This window comes from Pyxicephalus adspersus, chromosome 6, assembly GCF_032062135.1.
Source record: "Pyxicephalus adspersus chromosome 6, UCB_Pads_2.0, whole genome shotgun sequence".
In the NCBI taxonomy this organism is placed as follows: Eukaryota; Metazoa; Chordata; class Amphibia; order Anura; family Pyxicephalidae; genus Pyxicephalus; species Pyxicephalus adspersus.
This window is the reverse complement of record NC_092863.1, coordinates 64,770,164-64,795,066: the sequence shown is the minus strand read 5'-3', so window position 1 is coordinate 64,795,066 and position 24,903 is coordinate 64,770,164. Positions and strand designations below refer to the sequence as shown.

The 24,903-nt window shown below is 36.2% G+C and overlaps 1 protein-coding gene and 1 long non-coding RNA gene across 4 annotated transcripts in view; one reads left to right on the top strand and one right to left on the bottom strand.

The window, feature by feature from the left end:
- Window positions 1–582: 582 nt before the first annotated feature.
- On the bottom strand, window positions 583–23,572 carry LOC140334002 (uncharacterized). Of its 2 annotated transcripts, XR_011921456.1 has the most exons (4): window positions 22,254–23,572; window positions 4,418–4,681; window positions 4,200–4,293; window positions 583–874 (listed from the first exon to the last, which is right to left on the bottom strand). It is a non-coding gene; the product is annotated as an uncharacterized lncRNA (long non-coding RNA). The 2 variants fall into 2 exon arrangements; XR_011921457.1 differs by lacking the exons at window positions 583–874; window positions 4,200–4,293; window positions 4,418–4,681 and adding an exon at window positions 19,603–20,470.
- LVRN (laeverin) overlaps window positions 23,271–24,903 on the top strand; it is a 62,238-nt gene continuing 60,605 nt past the window's right edge. Inside the window, exon 1 of one of the 2 annotated variants that reach the window (XM_072416060.1) lies at window positions 23,271–24,133. In XM_072416060.1, coding sequence (XP_072272161.1) covers window positions 23,406–24,133 — 728 coding nt within the window. In that variant the 5' untranslated portion in view covers window positions 23,271–23,405. The remainder of the gene's footprint in view (window positions 24,134–24,903) is intronic. The other variant, XM_072416059.1, reaches the window with a different exon arrangement.

Sequence of the window (24,903 nt, the reverse complement as noted above, 5' to 3'; positions counted from 1 at the left end):
AGCAAGCCCACATATAGGGCCGGATGTAATAAAGCTCTCCAAGGCAGAGTGAAAACTGGGTGATCCAGCAAACCTGGAGTGAGACATTAAAATAAATATAAAGGTAGTCCTCGGGTTGCATATGAGATGGGGTCTGTAGGTATGTTCTTAGGTTGAATTTGTATGTAAGTCGGTACATTATGTATATTATTTTAATAAATACAATTAGGACAGATGTTTGTCTCAACATATTGTTCATAGTGTATAAAATCCTCACTGTGAGCTAATCCCAAACAAAGCAAAAAAATGTATGGAGCCTAGACATTCAATAACTTCTGGAGCAAGCTGTGCTTTGATATGCAAAAAGAAACAACTGAAGAGTTTGTCTTGGTCATTAAATAGTTACAAGAGCTTGCAGAAGAGCTCAGTCTCAGCTGTGTTTAGAAAAACATTTCTTCTGCATGTCATGCAAACCAGCCCCCTCCAAGCCTCTGTCCTGCACACAAGGGAGCAGGGAAGCCCCATTTGTACCTGTTTGTATCTAGGAGTCGTCAGTATGTGGGATGTCCCTAACCCAGGGACTACCTGTATTATTCTCAACGGTACATCAATCATGAAAATAACCACATTCAATAATCCATTTTGCAGTAAAGATATCCTTCAATGACCATATCTATATGCACAGAAAATTTGTATCAAAATAAGTTTTATTTACATTAATAAATACAAAGAAAATCAATAAAAACTCAAAAAAAGTTACCCTGCACTTGGGGGTTGCAACCGGAGTATTTGCAGGTAAAGCATGAGTTAGTATTTGAATTGTGATGATATAAGTGACCTTCATTGATATGTGAGGTTCCAATATACCTTTTCAGTATCTATGGACTCCCAAAACCTGTAAAATCAAACATTTTATGTTTTTAATAGTATAATACAGCCACCAGATACCCATAAAAACTAGACTAGACAGAAGCAATTTATTAAGGGTTCCATAATGATACCGAAGTTCTGTCTCAAACAGACACAATGCACTCACTGGTCCAATTAAAATGTAACTAATGTAAAGAGTTATGATGAACATTTAATATATGCATTTTTGGAAATCTGGATAATACCTTGTTAAGTTCACTCTATTTGGAAATAATATGTATGTAAAGGTTTTTATCAAATGTATGTATGTTAATTGTAGAGCTTCAGGTTTATAGAAACAGGCAAGGAGCAATGATAGTATATAGCGGATTCATTTGTTTTAATTCGTAATCAATGAGATTTTATTTTGCTGAAGTCAGATCAAGTGAATTACAATTCAGATGATATGAGTTAGTGCACTTAATGAATTACTCTCTAGATGACTGAATAAACCTGAGAGAACATCTTATATAATAGTGACGTAGCTATCTGTTTTTCTGTGTGTCTGTAAGACGCTATTCAAAATGGATATTGCAGGAGAAAGTCATTGAGTCACATTAACAACGTAAATTGTATTTGCAAACAACATTTGCTTGGCTGATAATGGTTTACTTTTTTCTACACCTGGCCTCAATCTCCTTAAAAAATAATTAAAAGCAAAGTGAAATGAGAAATTGCAATGCTACACCTGCTTAATGAGTGTTACTTAATTGCTTTGATTAGTTAGAATTGCACATATGTAATTTTAAACATATTCCGAAGGAAGTATTATTTCTCCAGATACTCATAGATAGTAAAAAAATGTATGTCTGTATAGTTAACCCATACAGCTGAAAATGTTACGTATAATAAAGTAATATGTACATAGAATACTGGTAACACTGGTTCCTGATGAACAGACTTAACATCTTAGTTCTTGGATCCTTTTTTCAAAAATAAAACACCACTAGCTCATGGTAATGGGCCGGTATACTACTTTCAGGTTATGTTCAGTGGTGTACATAAATTAAGAAAGTTGATGAAGTGATGTTCTAAACTCTCCAACAGCCTATATGACTTATGATATGAGGTCACAGAATATTTACTCCACTGGGGATAAGTAGAAGTGAAAGTTACTAGACATTTTGCCCAAATTTTACTATTTTAAGGAAACAGTGAGCTTTGCTGTGCTTTTAGGGATTGCAGAAGGTTAATAGGTTTTAAGGGTTACAGAAGCTCCTTTTATCTATGGTGGACCCATTATTGTGCTGAATACAGTCCCTCATTAGCCTCATTATTAAAAAATGAAAAAACAGTACATATACATTAAATCCATAAAACACAACTTTAAATAAATTAAACCACCATAAATATACACTACCTTCCAAAAAACAAAACCTCATTCTCTTATCAAAGGGGAAAAAAAGTTTTGCTTTGGAACACTGAAAACAGTATTTTAAAAGTATAAAGCATTTTGACAAAATCAATCTACTAATCCCCATCCTCCACTTTCTGCCCAAACTGTGTCAAGTGTAAATGAAGAAGGTATTCAACGCATCTCAGTGCCTGCTTGGAGTGAAAGGTGTAACTGCTGCACAACACCATTTGGATTTTACAAGCCATTAGAAAGGATAGGGCAGCGTTAGGAATGTTATAATTTCTTAATTGCCCTTAAAGACCCTAAATCCTACTGAGCCCTACTAATAAGACAAATGGTTTGTCCTCTCCTACTTACAGTACAGCACAGATTCTCAGAATAACTCAAATGTATTGTTTTAATATTGATAGGAAGCACCCACTTTGTGATGATTGTCCTGTGATTTTACTGATTTAGATTTTTGTATGTCTATGCAGAGCAGCAACACAGGTGGTTGGCCGTGTTTCAGTCTTTCCAGATTTTGCCCCATCTTCCCTAATAGCTATCTAAATTTGGTGAGTGCAGTTATTGTTACTGATTTATTCTTGTTGAAGGCAACAATCATTGGACTAGTACTTCTGCCATCACATATTCTAACAATTTCTACTGGTTATCTGATATCATGATATAATGTAGTATAATATTGTATATTTTAGCAGAATTTTTGCCAACCAACTTTTCCAGCTATCAGATATGAAATGTATCCAAAAAAACTTTTTCTATTAGACCTGCTATCTTCTATTAGACAAACACAGGCTGGATCACTATTCACTCTACTTCTAAAAACTTTGTTGATCTCAACAGATGTGGCCCAGACACAGTACCGCTGCTGAGATTAGTAGAGCTGTTAGGCAGACTATGTCAAACTCAAATACACAGAGGGCCAAAATTAAAAACTTAGACGAAGTCGTGGGCCAACCTTGAAATTAATTGAAAAAATTGAGGACGTTTTTCCTTCTTATTAGATATAAACCCTTTTCATATGGAAACAAAGAGGTTTTGCTTCACTTTCAATCTGGAACAAGCTTATAATAGAGAAAGAGGCATAACATTTTTTTTTATTTTATTTAGGAAAAAAATCTTATGCCTCTTTCTCCATTTGTAGCCTTCTGAGTTAAATTCCAATTGTAATCTTTTTGCACAGGCTAAAAAAAATAACAATATTCTTCTATGGAAATCCAACCATTCAAGTCCATGCCTTGGAGTAGCAAGGAAAAGTACAGCTGAGGGGGAGTGCTGGAAATGCCAGACGCGGCCAATGCGGAGCTAAATCTTATGAGTGGCCCGCCGCTGAAACTCCCTCTTCATTGAAAAAGCGCTGCTACTAAAATTCCCAGCATTATTTGCGTCTATAAAACAGACCAATGCGGGGCCACGTATAGGCAGAGAGCCTGCTGGTCTATAGACGCGAGTGATTCCAGGAATTGTAGTAGCTACGCTATTTCAATGCAGCGGCGGGCCACTTGCAGTTCATATTTAGGATTCCTTTGGGGGCCAAAAAAAAAGGACGTTGGGGGCCATATTTTGTCCCAGGGCCAGAGTTTCACACCCTTGCTCTACAGATTCCAGAGAATCAGGCATGCTAGTTAGGGCCTGTGCTCCTTTGGCTGGTGTTGGCGAGAGCCCTGATGAACAGGCGTTTGGAACACTGTGACTGTTTTGCAGTACATATTAGTTACAACCCTTTTCACAAGATAGCAGATCAGAGCACTCAACAAAGGCACTTTGGTTTTCAGGTTCTTAGGAAAGTGGAATATTGAGTTTTTTGGTTTTTTGTTGCTGTGTGGGTAATTGCTATAGTGTGGTATCAAGACAAATAGGACCAATTACCAAGCTCATAATAACCAGAAAACACATTTTAGCACAGCTGTGTTTTTGGCAAAACATTTAAATATATAAATAAATATAAACTTACTTTAAAAAAAACCCATCAGCGTCATATGGTTTGTCCCAATACATATAACCATCACTTTTGTTTAATCTGAACAGAGCAATATGAAGAGAAATGTCTAAAAGAAGTATGAAATAAAAAAGCAATTCATATGATGAATACTATCATGACGGGTATAAACTACATATCGTTCAAGAATACAATACTTTTTGCTATAGTGGTCCTTTAAACACCTGTCTCACCTGCACAGGCAGTCTTGCATTCCCCTTTCATCTGGCAATTCTTAATGTATGTTTAAACTCCAGTACAAAAGTATAATCTATTGCAGCTTTCAATCTTTAAATGTTGTGGCTGCAAATGTTTTCATTTCTCAAGCTAAGAACATTTTGAAGTACAGAAAATTCATCTTGATCTTCTTAGAACTGTAGTTTCCCTGTCACTTTTTGTAAACTGAACTGAAGGTGCAAAATATGTTATCTTCCTTCTATAAACTTTATCTTCTGACCCTGTAATAGAGAAGAACAAAGGCAAACATGTATAAAGTCTGGTAGCAACCATGGCTTACATCTTATATACAGTGGACTACAGTGCCCCCCCCCCCCCCGTGAAAAAAAACCGTAACAAAAATGACAATTAATGTAACCACCTTATCTAAAAGATTTGTATTTTATTACATTTTTTAAAAAACATTCTTTAAGATTTTCAAACATTTATATAAGACATAAATAGCTGTAAATTACGCAATATTACATTTTTGATTTTGGGTTTAGCCTCAGTGTAAAAAAGATGATTTGCTTAAAAGCTGACCAGCACAAACAGTTATAGAACTTAACATTTACTAGAATTGAATACCATGTGTAAAAACATTTGTATCTTGTACATTTTGTCATGTATATTAGAATACAAATGGTGAACATGTTACACTATCACAACAGAGAGAAACGTTGTCTAGACACCTGGAACCAAAGAAGATGTTTCTTCATTCAATTTACATCACCATCCAGACTTTAACATAAGTAAATGTAAAATAAATATAGTTACTGCTACATGTAAAACAGCTAATAATATCAGTATCAGTGTATCAGTAACTGTGCAGGAAGGATGTCTGGTATTATTTATTACTTTGTAGACTATTATTCCAAATGATCAGTGGGTTTAGGCAAATAAAGGCTTAGAAGTAGCAAAGTATATTCACTAACATATCTCCTCCCACAATAATATTCTCGTATTAAAGATTCAGTGCACTTGTTTCACACTATAGTTCTTTTGATATATGTGGGCACATTAACTACATTTACAAATAATACCTTTCACTTTCTCCTTACTGTTACTATCCGCTGAATAAGCCAGGTCTAATATGTTCTCCAGCAGTTTCAATTGTGCAAGTCAATTATTTTCTCCAGCGGGTATTTTATTATGTTTTCCAGCAGAATTTATTTCTAGCTGGTAGCTGATGAAGCCATTTATACATTTTATGTCTTCAAATACTAACATCCCTCTAGTGATGACTTAATCAGAAGAATAGCCGACTTACTATTTTAGACTGAGTATTTCCACGAAGATCTATCTAATCTGTAAATGTTCTTTAGGAAACCAGGAATTGTGGAATAATTCAAACACTCACAATCCATAGATTTTCTAATTTACCTGGTTTGAAATTGGTTCACATAGCACTACCCTGCCCAAACTGCAATGCCCTGCAGAGAAAAGAATTGAGCAAGCACATTTAAATAGGTGCAGAAAGTGCCAACCATCACACAGTGGAGCTGAAGGCTGTAATTCCTATTGCCCCCATTGAAATATATATATATATATATATTTTTTTTTTTTTTTTTAATTAATATTATTATTATTACACAGTTTTTTTTTATAGCGTCATCATATTACAAAGCGTTGTACAAAGTCCTTAGTCATGTCCCTTAAAGGGGCTCACAATCTAATGTCCCTACCATAGTCATATGTCATTAATGTAGTCTATGGTCAATTTTTTTGGGGGGAGCCAATTAACCTAACTGCATGTTTTTGGGATGTGGGAGAAAACCGGAGTACCTGGAGAAAACCCACGCAGACATGGGGGACATATATATATGGGGGAGGTTGGCAGTGGCTAACCACACATTTTTTACAGCAAGCCTGAAAAGGGCCTGATGCCCTAGAGAAGGGGATTTGGGGTAATATTGGAATATTGAATGAGGCTTGTAGCCTAGCAATGCTGTTGGTAGGCAAGATGTCCAGCACATATCTAGTTTAGCCATATGTTTTGTACAATGTGTAACATAGTCTATATATAGTTGCACAATATATAGGTTATTTATGATAGTTATGGTTGCAATCCATACTCTATATTATGCAATATGTTTACCTTACTATCTATAACTTCTAATGACACATCATGTTAGCTGGTATTTGTCCCCAGCACGCTTTCCAAATCTAAGGTCAATTTTTGTTATGAGAAATTGCTGTACAATGACCAATACTTACTTAATAGTTCTATATTCAATATGTATACTACTCAGTATGGTTAAATACATCTGTTAAAATTATATAATGAATGAATATATTGTCACTAACACTCATAAAATAAAAGTGTTGGGATAATTAAAGCATTTACCGGTTGTTTGTTAGGAAAGGCAGTTTTACACTGCAGTTGCTAAATCTGCAAACTAGGCGCTTTAATGATCTCAACACTTTTATTTTTAAAGTGTTATTGATAGCATGAAATTCTTTTGAATAGATATTCAAAGAAGCTAGACCAAGCAGTATATTCCAGACCTAAAGGTATTTCTAATATTACTAATGTGTTATAACAATACCCAAAGAGTAATACTACAAAGAAGGATACAAAGAACTAATATTCAAGGCATGGGCAAATGATGACCACCCAAACACTTCTTATATCTGGAACCACTTCTAATGGCTTTAGCACGAGCGCTAACACACAAGTATATGATTTCTACTGCCTGATTAATTAAAGCTCTCCAAGGCTCTGAAGCTGGGTGATTGGGATATAAAGCATTCGCTAACAAATAGCAAATAACTTAAGAAATCCATTCCAGGTTTGCTGCATCACCCAGCTTTAACATTTTAAGTAGAAGGATTGATGCCACCTTCACTGTGCCAGCTTCACTAGTGTTCAGCCCCTGAGCATTATTGGGGCACAGGTTACTTAATAAAATTGTTACTCCAAATAATACTGGGAATAATTAATTTCACATAGGATTCCAAATCTGAATAACATTCAGGGTTAACACTCAACCTTCAAGATTCTGAGATTACATTACACAGCCCGTAAAGTGACTCGTTTTGTGGAAAGAATCTTTTTCATCAAACTTTTTAAACACAATCTATTATATAAAGATTAGTATAGTGAAAAATATGTATAACAGGTAAATAAGTCAAATATGATGATATTATAATGCATGATATATTGTATCCTTGAGTGTCTTTAGAAACATCTACTTACAGTATTTAAAACTCTGCATATAGTTTGCCGGTGAAGATTTAGCACACCCAACCAATATAATCCCTCCTACTAAAAAACAGTCTGGGTAATGTAAACAGGACACATAGTAATGTATCTAAGTTGTCCCTCTTAAATAATCAATTTCACCAAAGTCACTCCACTCATCCTTAAAAACTACACGTAACTGAGTCTGCAGCTTATAATAACAAGCAAAGTATATAAACTTTCACTTAGACACAAGTATGAGTAAACATGATACATCATACAAGCTATACACAGAACTGACTTTCCAATGCCATACAATGTCTTACAGTTTAAAATCTGAGAGAGAAAATAGCAGTGCACTAAATAAATGACATAAACATTTAATTAAAATAATCATCATGAATAAAATGTAACTTGAAAGCACATTTATCTATAACTGGTATTAGTAATATTATGTTTAAATTAATTAATACAGAAACCTTCAAATATAAATATTTATTTCCTTCCAAATCTAGACAATTGAATATGAAAAATGTAATTTTCTCCATTCTCTGCTTTATGTGTATTTGTCTAATGTATTCAACAGTGGTTAATATGTATCATGTATTAAAGATAAAACATTAATGATAAATAAACTAATAACGGATTCTGCTGAAATGGTCACCTTAATGAAAAATGTGTTCAAAATGTAGAACTGTGAACAGAATACAAATAATAATGCAAATTGTTTCTTTTATAATTACCATGTAGTGATTGAACTAGTACTCAAGGAAATCAAAGGTAATTTAGAATAAAAAACAATAAGCTTTAACAGCAAACACTTCTATTTATGTTTCTGTAGATCATTTAATAATAAGAGAGAAAAGTGGAGCTGCTCCTTGTAGCCACCACTCAGTTTCATTGTTTCATTTGAAATATAAAACTGGCTAACTGCTCTCTGGCTATTGATGGAAATGTTATATTATGTAGATTGCTGAGCAAGAAAACCTTTTTCAAGCTAATACACACAATATTATACTTTCAAGCACTGTTGGCTATAAAGGTAACAAATGGAACAAAAAATCACAATGGACCAATTAGCAGACATTAATGGTAGTGTGCCTAGTACTATGCCAACATAAGAAAAATGACACCTGACTATTTACTATGGAAAACAAAGGGCACTGGAGTTGTTAAAGTGGTGGGGGAACACTTGATGACAGAATTACTGCTTTTTTGTAGTAATGCTGTTTATGGATTATCCAACAGAATACGTGTAGCATTGGATAAGATGTAAGAACTGCTGAGGATGAATAGACATCATTGTGAATTGGTGTTGAAGTTGCCATGACGTATCATCAAAAAGACAAAGTTAGCTGGAAGCATATTTTTTGACATGACCATGGACTTTGTACAACGCTGCATAGTATGTTGGCGCTATATAAATACTGTGTAATAATAATAATATTAAGTATGCACAGTCGTAACAATTCATAGCTGTCAAAAGCAAACCCAAACAATCATCTCTACCCAACATTTTATTTGAGTAGAATACGATAGGGGTAGAACTACTGTTTTGATTAATATCCATATTTCACAGAGAAGATCTCCATTCACTTTTTATTCTAATGACACTAAGAAAAGTAAACAAAAAACTGGTCACCTGGGCAGCAGAGCGCAAACAATAGGAACAGAAGTTCTGTTACCTAGAGAATGTTGGTTGCTGACTTTAGAGAGAGTTGCTGTTTAGAGAGTTTTCCCTTGTGTTTAATATAACTTCGTGACAGATAATGTTGTTTTGTTTGACTTCAGAAATCAGCAGAGAGACAATTGATGCGATCTGACAACGTTATGTTAAAAATGTGCATGTGTGTGAAGAGTGGAGGGGGGAACATTTACTGCCAAATGGTAATCCCCTTTTTCTCAGTCAATGATCAGCCTTAGTATCAAATACTGAATACAACATGGCACCAGAGCAAATACCTTAGTCAAACAGTCCCTGTCTATAGGAAAGGAATAAATCTATGTTCCCATACTTTGCTTAGCTGTATTATTATAATAGCATGGTTTTTTGAGGTGTGAAAGTGCCATCTGTATAAACTAAAGTTATTATTAACTTTTATTATTATTGTAGTACTATGTTTTGTAACAAAATCCTTGTTACAGAAAATCTGTTCAGGAAGAAACTATAAAGGTTATGTGTATCACCCACTTACTAATTTGCAATTTTTCTAATTTTTTTATTGCTTTTTCCTTATTATTGGTGATTATCTTCCTGATTTCTAATCATAGTTCCTATCTTAGGCTTAGTCTACACGGACGTTTAACCTGAGGCTTAAAAAGCCCATGTTTGAAATCCCTATGCATTCCAATGGGCTAATCTACATCAGGACGTTTCCTTGAGGCACGTTTATGAGTGTTATCTAAAACATTACTTGCAACGTAAAACCACAGGTATAAACGTTTTCCATCGTTTTAAAAGCAAGCTTTAAAACGCTAATAAAAGTACATAAAAACGCAGTAGGAACGTTTACATGCTTTTTTAAAAACGTCCATGTAGACCCAGCCTTCCATAGCTAAGGCTGGGTCTACATGGATGTTTTTAAAAACGCTCCTACTGCATTGATATGCATTTTAATTAGCGTTTTAAAGCTTGCCTTGCTGCTTTTCCCTGTGTTTTTAACATGTTTACCTTTTAAGTGCTAAACATGGGGAAATGCCCCATTAAACTCAATAGAAGTGTTTACCTGCGTTTTTGGGCTTTTCCCATTATCTATAACGTTGCAAGCAACGTTATAGATAATGCTCGTAAACATGCCTCAAGGAAACGTCCTGGTGTAGATTAGCCCTTTGAAATGTATGGGAGTTTCAAACATGGGCTTTTAAAGCCTCTGGTTAAACGCTTTGGAAAACGTCTGTGTAGAATAAGCCTTACAGAGCCAACACTTCTCTCACTCAGTATCCTCCCTGGCCTAACATCTGAAACCCTGATGTGCCAACACATGCCACTGGAAAAAGAAATATATGTATACTAAAGTTTTTTTTTAATATATTTATATATACATAAAGCTAAAGTTAGTTCCTTCTAGTGAGCTCTTCACTGCCTGGTCTTCCCCCGAGTTCAGTATGTTTGCCCATTTCGCCAGGCTGGCCAGGAACCATGAAACTCCCGGCCATGCACAAGGGAGTAAATTAATGCCAGCGCTAAGGGTGTGCTCTGTACACTGAACTGCACATGTTCCTTTCAATGTACACATTCAAAGTCAATTCCACAATAGCTTTCCACTACATTTCCTGCTTTATTATAGGGGCACAACGATAACTTGCTGACAATGATGTTGGATTATGGATTTTCCAAAAAATGAGCACAGCAGACACTGTTTGCTTTTAGAGCTTATTTCTACAAATAAATCTACATGATAGATAAGTCAAATAAGGAAATAATTGATTACATTTTCTGTATGAATTTGAACTTCAGCTGTTAGGCTCTAAAACTATTAACTGGTTACCATATGAAAATGAGACTAGACCACACGCTAGCTGGAAAATGTATAAATAAATATGTATATGCAGTAGTTTATATTTACCTGTCTAAAAAGTAATATATATTTTTTTCTCTAAAAAAAATAAGTAAATAGCTTAAAAAATGAATACACTATGGGCTCCATTTACATAACCAAAGGAATCAGATATTCCCTCAAACATTTCCTGGTGGTAAACATATATATTCCCTTTAAGCTCTAAGGTTTTACACATCAAAACCATTTGGGACATTGCTAAACATTGCCACATGTAAATGTCAAGAAGCCTATATTCTATGGGCCCGGTTTATTAAAACTCTCCAAGGCTGAAGAAGATACACTTTCATCAGTGAAGCCGTGTGACACAGCAAACCTCAAATGGATCTGATCCAGGACTGGAATCATTTGCTAACAAACAGCAAATTACTTTTAAGAAATCCATTCCAGGTTTACTGGATCACCTAGCTTCACTGATGAAGTGTATCCTCTCCAGGATCAGGTGCTATGTGTTTCCTACTCTAATATATACCAGCACCCCTAGTCCAGTCACAACAACCCGAAAAGCGCAAAAATAGTTCAAAAATAGCTTAGCAAAGTCAATGACCTAATTAAAGTTCTGTAATACTATTATAGAAGATATGTTACAAGTACACTTCTTCAGTGGTTGTATATGTCAATTTGATAAAATGGTATTTAATAAAAACAAGCTTTAGTGTAACATACTTTATTACATAAGAATGTCCACAGATTAAGATTCTGCTATGAGATGACCATATATCTTACCCATGTTGTTTGAAGTGAAACGATAATGGGAATGCTTTGTTCTATAAAATTCATCCTACGTGCAGCTGGTTTTTCTTATCTGTCTTGTTCTGCATGGATTAGCAAATGTATATTTCAAGTTAAAATGTACAAAAAATCCTATCCAATGACATTCCACAGATATCGTAGAAATTTCCGCACCATCTGTAGAACAGCTAAATTGATTTCTTTTTTGTTTTTTGTAGGAAAATGCTGGATTTGCTTGTATCTCCATGTAGTTTCTTGTTTATGTTTTACATTTCATCACTACAATATTTTTATACAAAACTGATTAAAGAGCTTGCTTCTCGCCAAACAGATGTGCCAAAGTTTGGTGGATGCCAACTGGTAAGTAGATGGAGTGGTTTAATATTATACCTCTTAGGAACTTGGATCAGAAGATTTCTGATTTTTATAGCTAACACATTCCTGGGAATGAGATACAGAGACATTTTACTAACAAGATATTCTTTTAATTTGGGCAACAGGACATTTGACACTGAGCACACGTCAGAAAACAGAAAAAATATAAATTTCTATAATATCCTAGTTGTGATTATAAATGGTTTTGCTTAACCATAAAAAAATTATAGAATTATAAAGGTGAGGGTATATTTATTTACTTATTTATGTTTTTTTAAGAAATCAGTGTTGTACACGGATGCAATGTTCAAATAACAACTAGGAAAAAAATTTTGAATGATGACTTCCCAGCTGTGTTGATCCAATGAACAAGGGGACTGATAAAGGGAGCTGATTGCACAAACACAAAGCATAGTTGATGTTCATAGTGACAATATCTTGTCTTCTTCTCTGGAAAAACATTGCAAATTGATGATTAATACTGTTTTTTTTTTTATAGATATATAAATTAATCCATCCACCATTTTTTTTTTAGGCATTTCCTTCTCCTTGGATTTTCTTTATACGTTTGTTAAAATGAATTACGGAAAGAAAATCTGTTCCATATTAAAATTCCAGAGTCTATTTAGTAGGAACATCTCTCTGCTTCTCGTTTTCCAACGTGTCTTGGCAGATGCCATCTCTAGCCTTATGCAACACTAAGGTCAGCTATGATTTTCATTTCCTGTCTTTCGCCACATGCCTGTAACAGAGCTAATGTTATTCTGCTTGCTGGAAATTTGAAGCAGAAGTCAATGATTAAGTGTCACAATTTACAACAGAACATCAAGTCAGATGCTGTCTGTGTCCATGTATAACCCTGTATTGCTACACAAGCACCTGATTTCATCTTCCAAGAAAAACAGTTATTTGTCATTTAGAGATTCCACTCATGCCTTATCAGAACCTAGTTGTATGGTTCCCAAAGGTTTGTTTGTGAGCCAAAGATCTACTGTTAATGTCCCATGAATGATATCACAAATTGAGTTTATTGTCTTACTGCATGAAGACATTTGTTTAAAAAAAGGAAATATGTACCTGGAAAACTGTGCAGGTTGCTATGTGAGTGAATTTCTCTGCTCTGGCCAAAATGTTTGCATAGTAGTTGGTTCACATGCTGCCACTTGGCAGAGCCCTTTTTTAAGTCACCAAGTGAGTATAAATCAGGTTTAAATCCAAAAATCAAGATAACATGTAAATATAAAAGGTAAAATGTAAGTAAGGGCACTATAAAAACATCTCTGCAATACATAACCCTTTCTTTGTGTTTTATATTGTTAAAGATCCTTCAAGTAGAGAACAATACCTGTTGATTGGCCAGAAATAAACTTTGCTCTTAAGTAATATTGTGGGCTGAAAATACATAGCATTTTGTTAGCTGTTGTCAGCAGTCTCTTTGACTTTTCCTTCTCCATAACTCCATATGGACTAATTATTCCAGTACGGCTCAACTTAAGAATGGGGAGAACCAATTACTCTCACATTCCCAAAGGAAGCTACATCCACAAAAAAAACACCATTCCCTAAACATAGAGGGGTTGAATTACTTTAGTAAATGAATTAAAGCTCCATTGATTTCAACCATTCAATCATGTGCAAGCAAAAATCTATTATTTTTAAAATATTTTTTGCAAGTGCATTTCCACCACATTTACTAAGCAAGAGGGTAATTCATCTTCCTTTGTGAACAGCCTACATTTGTATAGTAGTAAGCCCCAGTGTGTGGCCAGGCTTTTTGGAGTTAGGGCAGTGTCTTGTTGTTTTGCATGGCAAGAAGTTTATGTATTCCCATGGAGGAGGACGGGGCATAGACAGTACACTGCTGTTCAACAGGTGAAGCTGTCAATGCTTATTGGAATTTAATGCAGCAAAGGCATAGTTACTAATCCAGTAAATTAGGCACATACTCAATTTCTGATAAACCAATTTTTTCCCCTGTGATTGCAATATTTAAAGAGCTAAAACATATGAAAATGTGCATATCCAGTTCACATTATAATAATAATGGTCATGTGAATATATCTAATAACTGTTTCCCTAAACATATGAGATTAGTCCTAGTGCCCCATCTGTTAACTGCAAATTGAAAATATTAAATATTCGCAAACATTTTGTATTCCTTCAGTTCTGAACATAAAAAGGTTTTTTTTTTAAATACACAAAATATTATGCACTTATTTGAAGCAGCAAGGCCACAAAAAAAGTGAATATGCACTCACCTACCTCTCAATACCCCTACCCAACCCTAGAGCTTACAATGAAGAGTTGCTGGAATCACCAGCAGGTACAAAAAGCAGCTACATTCACTAAAGGCCTGGCATGCAGAGTCCTACGAATAGAAGCATGACATTTGTATCTCATTAAATAATGACTTTGATGTTACCATGTATGCAATAAATTTAAAAGGTGCTGCAACATAAGAAGCAATATGTAGACCACATGGCTTACTTCCCTGCTAGTATTTGTGAAGATTAAAAGAATGGCAACAATAAAAGCACCCGTATTCAGTAAACTTCACAACAAGCTTGTAACTTACTGGGAAAAATACAGCAACTTTCTCTGTATATCTTTTCTAAAGTAGCACTTTACCAGAATGAAGGGATTCAGGAAATGAAAGCCTCTTGGCTGGCATTTTTTCAATTGCGCAAAATAATGAAGGCAGTTTGTATAGCTAGTACTGCTCTGTGACTATAGCTCTGTGAGCTCTAAATTAAAGGTAAAACTGTGGCACCAAATTCAGGCATCCTTTATTTTTCATGTTCCTATAGAGGGAATGGCATTGCAGGTGTGATAATGATAGTGAGTAATGTAATTGGCCATTTTTTTGGTAAGCAAAAGTATCAAAATTAACCATAATTTCCTTCCACACAGGACATTTACATTGCTATGAAAATGTTATAAAAAGTCCTGGCATTGCTTTATTGGAACCTTTTACCCCATATGGACTAGAAACACGAATTTGCATTGTTAATTGAAAAAAGAATATTAATTAGTCTAACTGCATGGAATGAAATACTTTTATAATGGTATACCGCATTTCCCATTTCATCAAATGACCCAATCAGGATAGAAATATTGAATTTGCCATTGCTGATGCAGGCAAGTGGTCAGATGTCACCTGAAGTCTGACAGTTCCTGGTCTGCCAGCTGCCTCACCTTTACACTCCATGTGGTTGCTTTTCCTCCTGTGTGTGGTAACCACATTCAACTGCATTAAACAGAACAACAAAGTGTTTGATAAATGCTGCAATTGACTGCTCTTTTGTGTATATAAGGACACACAGGTGTGGCTAACCACAAGTCTGAAAGGGGACTTATTCACCAATAGTAAGGTGAAATGGCAAATCTGCACCAACAGGAACTAAAGCTGGTAACTAGTTGGTAGGATCTTTCAGAACTCTTTAGGTGCCAAATGTGTATTCAGATATAAATGATGCATATTATTAGAGCTGCAGGGAGAATTGAATAAATTGCAGTACTTTTGTGATATGTGATGTATGAAATATACAGTCCCCTGGATTGACACTAGTAACCCAGTATTGAGTTATTAAAAAAAGTTCCCTGTGCTGAATAAACTTTAACTAATAGTATTTTGTAGGTTGCAAAGAGGAATTTCCTTAAAGGTAGAGGAGTTTTCTGATTCAAAGTGACTCTTGCCTTTTAGGTGTATTAGGCTATGGACTAATGAACGTCCAATGTGACCTGTTTTGTGACAAGATAGCCTCTGGAAAAATGCAACATTAAAAGAGTATGTCACATACAATGCAAAGGGCCCCGAGATTGGAGAGCATGCACATACAGCAAGATTCAAACAGAGAGGTTATATAAACAAACATTTCCTAAAGTCAACAAATGTCCTTGACAACTCCTTGTAAACTAAGCAGATTTAATATATAAACTTAGTTTTGCACAATGCTTTTGATGTCGCTGCTCTTTGTATTTGTGATTCACATTATTACTCTGAAATGTTATCATTCGTATGACTAAATGCTGGCCTGGGGACATACATAAGGCCGAATTCTGATCTATTTGGTTGTTGTAAAAAAGACATAAAATACATTTACATCCTTATATTAAATCCTGCATGCATTTGCATTAGAAGATCTTCTTTAATTGACATCCAGCATCATTCTCTTTCATTCTTTAGATTTCATTGTTTCTTGTTGCAAGTTGCTAGCAAGTTCATTATAATTTTAAAAAACAGCACCCACTGTACAGGAATCAATATAAGTTATGGGTTCCATAGAACAATGGCAGACACGTGGATAATATCTGCTTTATTATTGTTTTACAAATTAGTTGATGGGTCTATTTATAAAGCAGTGAATCTGACATTTACTGAAACATTCCCTGGTTAAGAATAAATTACTGCCATTGTTTTAGTGAATGTCAGATTCGCTGGTTTATTTATAGACCTCATTGTGTGTATTACCACATAATGGTAAGATACTTATGGAAAAAGGGGGGACTTGAGTGGAACCCTCAATATTAAGGGTGTAAATATGGGTCAAGAGGTATTTTCAATGTGAAACTAAGATAAAAAAACATGGGGATGTATTATTTTTATTGATGTTATGAAGAGAGGCAGTTCTTTAATTTAAACATGACAAAAACACCTCGGATGACCTCAGCTGACCATTAGTCTTTTTTTTTTTGCTGTCACTGATTGTGGTTTATACCTGGATTTGATCACCAAGGACATATTGAGGTCTATTCCTAAAACAGTGAAGTTGACAATTAGTGAAACATTCCCTGGTGGAGAATCAGCCACTGCAGTTGAAACATCTAGAATATTCTGCACCAGGGAATGTTTCAAATTCACTTCTTTATCAATAGACCCCAATTGGGTACACCAAACTCATCAGTACTGTAGACCCTTTCAGTTCTCTGTATTGCAAGATTTGCCAAAATATCCTTTCTTGGTACATTTGGTACAGTCTATAGTACTGTACAGGCATCACCTATACCTCATGGTCTTTTTATTTGTTCAGTATAGTCTACAGTACTGAATATACATCCCTTCCAACCCATAGCCTTATTCCTTGTTCAGTACAATATAAAGCCTACAATACTGTATGGGCATCCCCTGCAACCTGCTGTACAGTATATTTTACATTTTATAATACTATGCCAGCATCCATTGCACTCCACACTCTACAGCACTATACAGATCTCTCATATACCCCATTTCTTGCTACTCTGACAACTACATATACAATGTATAGTACTGTACATGCATGTCAACTCTTTAAGACAAGCAGTTTTTGGTGATGTGCCACATCCTATCACTCACACCTTTACGGAACAACTGAAAATTATGCACCTAACATACAACTATAGCAGTTAGCATTTTAGTGGGAAACAAATTAAGATTAATCTGAATTGCACAGATGTGTCCTGGAACACAACCTTGGCATAAGTCAAGAACATGCTGTAATTACATTTAATCATTTCAGCAGCTCCTCAATTTTATTCTGCAATATTCAGGTCTGAACTTTTGTACAATAAAACTTTAACAAAAACAAAGTATGAAGCATTACATGTGTGTAAAGGAATTTATGTATATAAACGTTAAAAGCCCTTTTCTTGTTTACCCTAGACTTGATACAGTGAACAATATTTCAGTGTGTGAGCTTGTGAAAGGTTTTCTCCATGATAAACAGCTGTAGTGAAGGTGCTGAGTATCTGGAGGAGGATATTGTCCTCCTGGGTCTGGCTTCAGAACATTAGTTTTGGGGAGAGAAATGTTTTCTAAGAAGAAAAAGAACATATCCATCCTCAATAGGGTGCACCGATCATTCTACAGCTGTTACATGGTGAGCCTTTAACTACATCACTGCTGTAACAAGAGGCTAAATTTTGAACTAAAATGTTTTACCCTTTAAGGATATATAAACCCTTTATAGTCTGAAACTGGTATACTAAAGGAGGTTTCCACATTTAATGTGCCACATTTAGAATGCAGTTTTTTTTCAACAAACTTTAAAAAAAAAAGAAAAGTACCCTTTAAAAATATTGCTGCTGTTATGAAATGAATCTCACATTTATTTGGAGGACCAGCGGGAAGGAGCAAACGACAGATCCTTCAATGCAGAGCTGCACAAGAAGCTGCTGATGACAGGTATGGTGCCATTACCCAATTACCCTTTGTACATGGTCAAATAACACTACAGCTCACATAGGCAAGCTGAGGAGATTAATGGGTGTGTGTGACAAGAATCAGAAGCTTAATTACTAACTTCAACCACAATAAAGTGCATGTAAAGTCAAAACTTTTTTTATTTTATTTGCTTTGGATACATTTGGAAACAGTTAGAACCCATGACAAGTTTTTATTGCAGTCTGGGAAGATTCACCCACTCCAGGAGGCAGTAAATGATAGAACATTCTACCTTTTAGAGTTGTTCCCAGAACAACTTAGGCTCAGGAGGAGCCCAAATGTCCAATCAATGTACTCCAATCATAGGAGTTATATTTTAGGCTGTATTGTACGGTTCTTTGAATGTTGTCTGCAAAGATGTCCAAGATTTTGCTGAGCTATCTGACAGGGGTGTATGGATTGCAAGACAGGCTGAAAAGAACTACAAATATTTTGGCAGACAATTTAGTCCACATGTAAGAATTACAACTGTATGTGTGGTTATAATTCAGACACACATTATTCCACTTACAGTAACACGTGAGCATAATATACTCACCAGCTTCCTTCAGATCCTAAAAATGAGAATTTTGTAAAAGTCAAGAGATTTGCTTATTTGATGGCACGCTGGCAAGAATAAGATGGGTTGTGTTCTATAGTAAATGATTATAACACTGCAGGAAAAAAAGATTTCTTTCTAACTGTAAAATTAGGACCTGTATTATCCTGGTGGCCAAAGTGATTAAATAATGGATACAAGCAAGTATTATCTGCGTGAAACTTAACACGGGTTTAATATTAAATAACGCTGCATGACACATTATGATTGGCATGAAAATTACACCAGAATTGGGAGTAACACAATGATAAGGTCATCTTGGCTTTATTATACTTGGAAGCCTGGTATCACAGCATGTTATTATTCACACACACAGAAATGTGGCTTTCCTGTTCTTGTATAAAATAAAGTTGTGAAAAGCAACCAGAAATAGTTTAATAGCTTTAGGACTGTGGGTGATAAGTGATTTCACAACTGGAGTAGTTCCTGTCACAGAGATTTAATTAATTTCGATTCATTCTGTGTGTCAGTCTTGTCTCTATTATCCCATAACAGGAAGGGACAGAGGGAGACACCACTTTTTTTTCATAATATTCTTTATTTTGGATAAAAAGGCTATATAACATAAACCAGCCACAATTCAAAGATTGGCAGCAGGAGAAACATAATTGAAAAAGAGAAAGGCAAAGTATCAGATTCTCCAACATTACAAAAATACAGTAAAACAAAGTTACCAAACCAAACTTGGCAGAGGTGTGAGCACATTAGATAGAATTTCCTATACGGATAGTAGTTCCTCTGACCCTCCAAGTCCTACAAAGCCACTTATAGGGAGGTTTATACATCTCCCCAGCACAGATAAAAAACTTTTAATTATCCAGAGAAATAAAAAAAAATTCAGATCATAAAATAATATCCACATGGACCCACCTAATGCTTGCTAAAACTTCTGCTCAACAAGCATAGTCCCTGTGCTTTCTCTAAGGGCCCTCAATTGCTGTCTTATTGGAAAGAACTCGCTGGTGGTATAGTGATAGTCAGTCATACAATGGAAAAGAGCCTATTGCTAGAAATTCAGAGACCTACCAGGGTTATATAGGCTTGGAGTAAGTATTTGGTCTCTAAAGTTGAGCATGATCAGGGGCATTCCTAATGGTAGATAGCCCTCTCTTATTGTATTCAGTAATGGTTTCAGATGGTGCCTCTTCTGGAGCATTTTGCAAGATACATCAGGTTGTAACTCCATTGCTCCATTGAGGTCCCATCATATACATAAAGTTTCCTATTTAGATTCTTAGAATCTTAGACAAGTTTCAGGTTGGAGGAGTAGGCATCTCTGCAGGCAGTCTTTCCTAGATAATGCTGCATTCATAAAACAGAGAATCAGGCATTCCCTCAAACATTCCCCGGCAATCGTCCAGATAAAGTGTGGTGGGTTTAAGATACCTGTTGAAGAAAAATGGTAAAGCTAGAATTCAGCTCAAAAACACACCTAAAGTAGAAATAGATTTTAAGTCTTTTGGTCAAGGCTGTTCTGCAACTTTTGTATCCTGGTCATTAGCACTCATTTCCTTTATTTCCTTGTATTTAGCCTCGACAAAGGACCACTGTGTGTCCTATGAAATGTACCCTTGGGAAGAACCAGTACCACAAAAACTCAATTTTATATTTACTTTAAAGCACGTCAATACAACTGTTTATGTTTCTATTGACATGTGTGATTTCCTTCAATAGACAAATATGCATAGTTATATGTGCACATTCAGAAGGGTGCATCAATGTAATAAATGTGCAGATCAATAAGTAATAAAAAGAGTAAGATTGCAACCTGGAGTTTTAGGTAAATCTAAAAGGATTTGATTTACTATTAGTAGACAGGAAAGAAATACTCTTTCAGAGTGGCTACTCCTACGTGAGTTAAATGCTTGTATAGGTCTAGTGGGAGACCTTTACTTGTTCAATCCATCATTCTGGCAGTGGCTGCCACACCTGGTTTTCATCTGACTGCTATGAGATGTAGAAGGAACCTTACTTACATGTGCTTTCTATGTTACCCCTAGACCTAAACAAGTCTTTAAAGTGGAATTAAATGTAAAAATGCCCTGGGCATTACGTGCATAGCGTTTTATAAAAGGAAGATAGCGAACGGGCAGTTAAGTATGCTTCATTGCAGAAAGGACATCGTCACTCCCCAATAAAATCTTATCTGTAATTTTTGCAAGCAGAACTATAGTGTTACTTTACCCCTTGAGAATAGGGCTTTTGTAACAAAGAATAGGTGCAGAGATCCATCACAGAAATATGTTTTCTTATTGCTCAAAGTTTTTTCTAATCACACTGTGGCTATAAACAAACTATAAGACTTTGAACATGTTTTATTTTGTTATTATTGTTTTATTATGATTCACCTGGAATCTATTTACTTGAATAAAACTTCATTTTCAGTTTCTCTTTAATAAAATTTTATTCCAGTTGAACATTGACCACTTTCTATTTTGCCCAAAAATGCACAGCAGTAATAGATTTAGGCCTCCAGGTAGCAGAAATAAAATCCAGTGGCAGGGCCTGCTTGGATAAGTGATTTTGCTATAATGGGATTATAGACAGACTTTTGCATAGTTGCCAATGCAAATATAGATGTTATCTGGAAAAGAATTTAATGATATAATCATGTGTTTTTGTAAGCGTTTCCAATATTTTGTATGCCTTGGAGACTGAAGGCTTTGGGCCCTTTTAAAGTTCCTTGAACTCTTCTAAAGAAATCTGATAAGGAACAAACCTCAACACCTTAAATAGTGACAGCACATGACTCCTACGTTAGATATATTTACAAGTCATTTCATCAAGATAACACCAATTATTTCATCATCAAAGACAGAAATGTTTCAAGTAGGAATTAAGTGTGAACATTTTTAATGGTCACTTATCACCACCTGGTTCACGAAACCCTTTACAGACAAAACTGTTTTGGAAATGTTCCTTTCACCCGGTACAATGAAGAGTCATGATCAGAAGTCAGACACAGTTCCTATTATGAGCACAGTAGGAACAGCACCTAACACCATTCAGAATCTACTTCATTACACTGTAACCTGGAGAGGAGAAAGTCTCAGGTGTAATAATTACCTGTATTGGCAAGTGGCATCACCAACCTAACAATGCTAGCTCACAGAGAGGACAGAATTATGAATCCAATAGCAGGCAAACCATTTCAGATATATGTACTTACATTGGTGTATTTAGCTGGAGGTGATCCGTCAGGGTCCATTCACACTGGGGCAACACATAGTTAAGGCATAACTAAACCCAAAATCTAAAATCATATATTACCCAATCATAAACACAATTTCAGCCTACTTTTTTTTTTTTTTATGTAGTGAAACTTTCTAGGGTTAACTCTATAAGTAAGAGTCTGTACCCCGAGTTTTCCAAAATTCATGCAACTACAGTACAAACCCATCAACCAATGCATGTGTTGCTATACACTGTGGTAATGCACACACTTCCACAATACACTAGCAGGTATGACTCCCTATACAGATGGTGAATTCTTTATAAAAATAGTTAACCTGGTTACTTAGGGTAATTGATTTACCATTGAATTCCTAGCTGGGCACTCTGCAGTCCTACCAGGAATTCAGGACTGCTGGTACCTGATTATGTTGGAAATCCTGTTACCATTGGAGTTGCAAACGTGGCTTCAGGGGGACCGGTCATGCAGCTGGAAGGAAACTTGCGGAAGCAAAGAATAAATTAATTATTACAACTTATTCCTCTACTCTAAGTCTGAGGCAGCATTAACCCTTGCAGTGCAGGGGTCTCCCTAATAAGGTGATTTCTCAGCCTGGAGTGGAACTTTAAAATCCTAAAAGAAGTAGTAGATAGTTCAACTGCTCACCCCTGGGAGTATTACACTTTACCCAAACACTTGACACACTTGCTGCCTGGTAGCTATAAATGCAGCAAAACTCTGAATAAAAGTATGAGAATAGAGTTCATGCGGCTTACATGTGTTCTGCAGCCTTGGTGTCCCATTTATAAAGCTGCTGTGTAGTTCTGAGCTGTTTGTGGACTTGTGGTGGGGGAATTATTGTTAGTACATTGATCTTCCCATCCCAGCCATGCAGTGCTCAGTGTCTGGGTAATGTTCCAGCAGTCCCAGTCTCTCTCCCTCCCATTCCCTCCCAGCTTTTCTAATTGTGTTTCTTTGATGTTGCAGAGCTGCTTGTAGTCTGGAGTTGTATGTGTACTCCTTGTGTGCGATCCTCTGACAAATCTGATGGAGTGTGCCCCCTCCTCTGTTACCCTGTGACACACCCAGCTCTGAAAAGCCAGGATAAATCTGCACACACACCAAGCTGGACTACTCTGGCACTGTACCATGGGACCCAAGACTTCCTCTGGCTTCTACCTGAGCAGGACATCAGCTGCTCTGCTGGCACTGCTCCTGGCTGCTCTGCTCCTGGCACTCATAGTACTGGCAGCTCTCTATGCCAGGACTGGAGGCACCGAGCAGCACCAGGGGCAGCTGGATCTGGACACCTCCAATGTAACCAACGCTCCCTTCTTATTAACCTTCCCTACAGATACCCCTGGGCCCCCTGGCATCTGGGACAACCCAAGACTGCCCCATAACCTGGTGCCAGTGCACTATGACCTGGAGCTGTGGCCAAGAATGCTGCCTGATGCTGATGGGAACTATCCCTTCTCAGGGCAAGTGAACATCACCATCAGCTGTGTGGACGGGACAGACCTTGTACTGCTGCATACCCAGAAACTCAACATCACCCAGGCACTGATCACTGTGATGGGCAATGGGCAGAACAGCTATAAGGCTGGCCAGGCACACAGCAAACTCCTACAAGTAAATGATGGGGACCAGAGCAGATCTCACATACAAGAGACAGGTGACAGATCAATGGAGGATGGGCAGAACATTGGCATCACCAACTTGTGGCATTCAGCAAGGTACCATTACCTGGTGCTGCACCTAGAGAGGCCATTGGTGGCAGGAAGACTCTACTTACTGCAGATGGACTACAGAGGCTTCCTAAGTGATGACTACTCAGGCTTCTTCATCTCACACTACAAGGACAATGATGAGGACAAGTAAGTGATTTGGTGGGTGGTGGGGGTGGTGTTGGGAAGGGGGGTGGTACACAATAATTACTTTTCTCTCTTTATGTTGTTTATATACTTTCAGTCCAGCATGGGCTGCTGAAGATCATTTTACTGACAGTGACAACACTTGTCTATGCTTGGGAAATATGTGTCAGTATATTCAGGGCTGCATGTGACTGGGTTAACTTGCAACACAGGAGCACAATTAGAAGATAGTTGTCACCCCAAAAAAGGAAGTGCCTGATGACAAGAAAGTAAATGAAGTAAACTTTGAAATAATATTAACTTGCGGCTCCTTTAGATAGGGTCCTCCCTTCCTCCTGTGTCACTATATCTGTCTGACATTTGTAACCCCTAATTAATGTACAGGTCTGCGTAATATGTTTGCGCTATATAAATACAGTTCAATAATCATAAATATATCTTGCTAAAGCTTTTGAGATATTTTGGGTTTAGATTGATTTTTATTGAAGGAGCATTAAACCAAATGAAAATGAAATATGTTATATAAGAGATCCAATATTTGTAATGATGTAGCACAGGGGCAGAAAAATTCCATAGCAAATAGTCCCATAGTCACTGGCTAATCATCTCCATTCACCTGTGAGCTGCATGTGTTGGCATCATAACTGGAGGAACTGTGCCCTAATACTGTATTGTACTGGGTGAAATCATTGTACTTCCTACGTACCCACATCCCAGTGACCAGCAATCACAGAAATGTGTTTTTTTCTTCTGTTTAGTTTATAAAAACATTT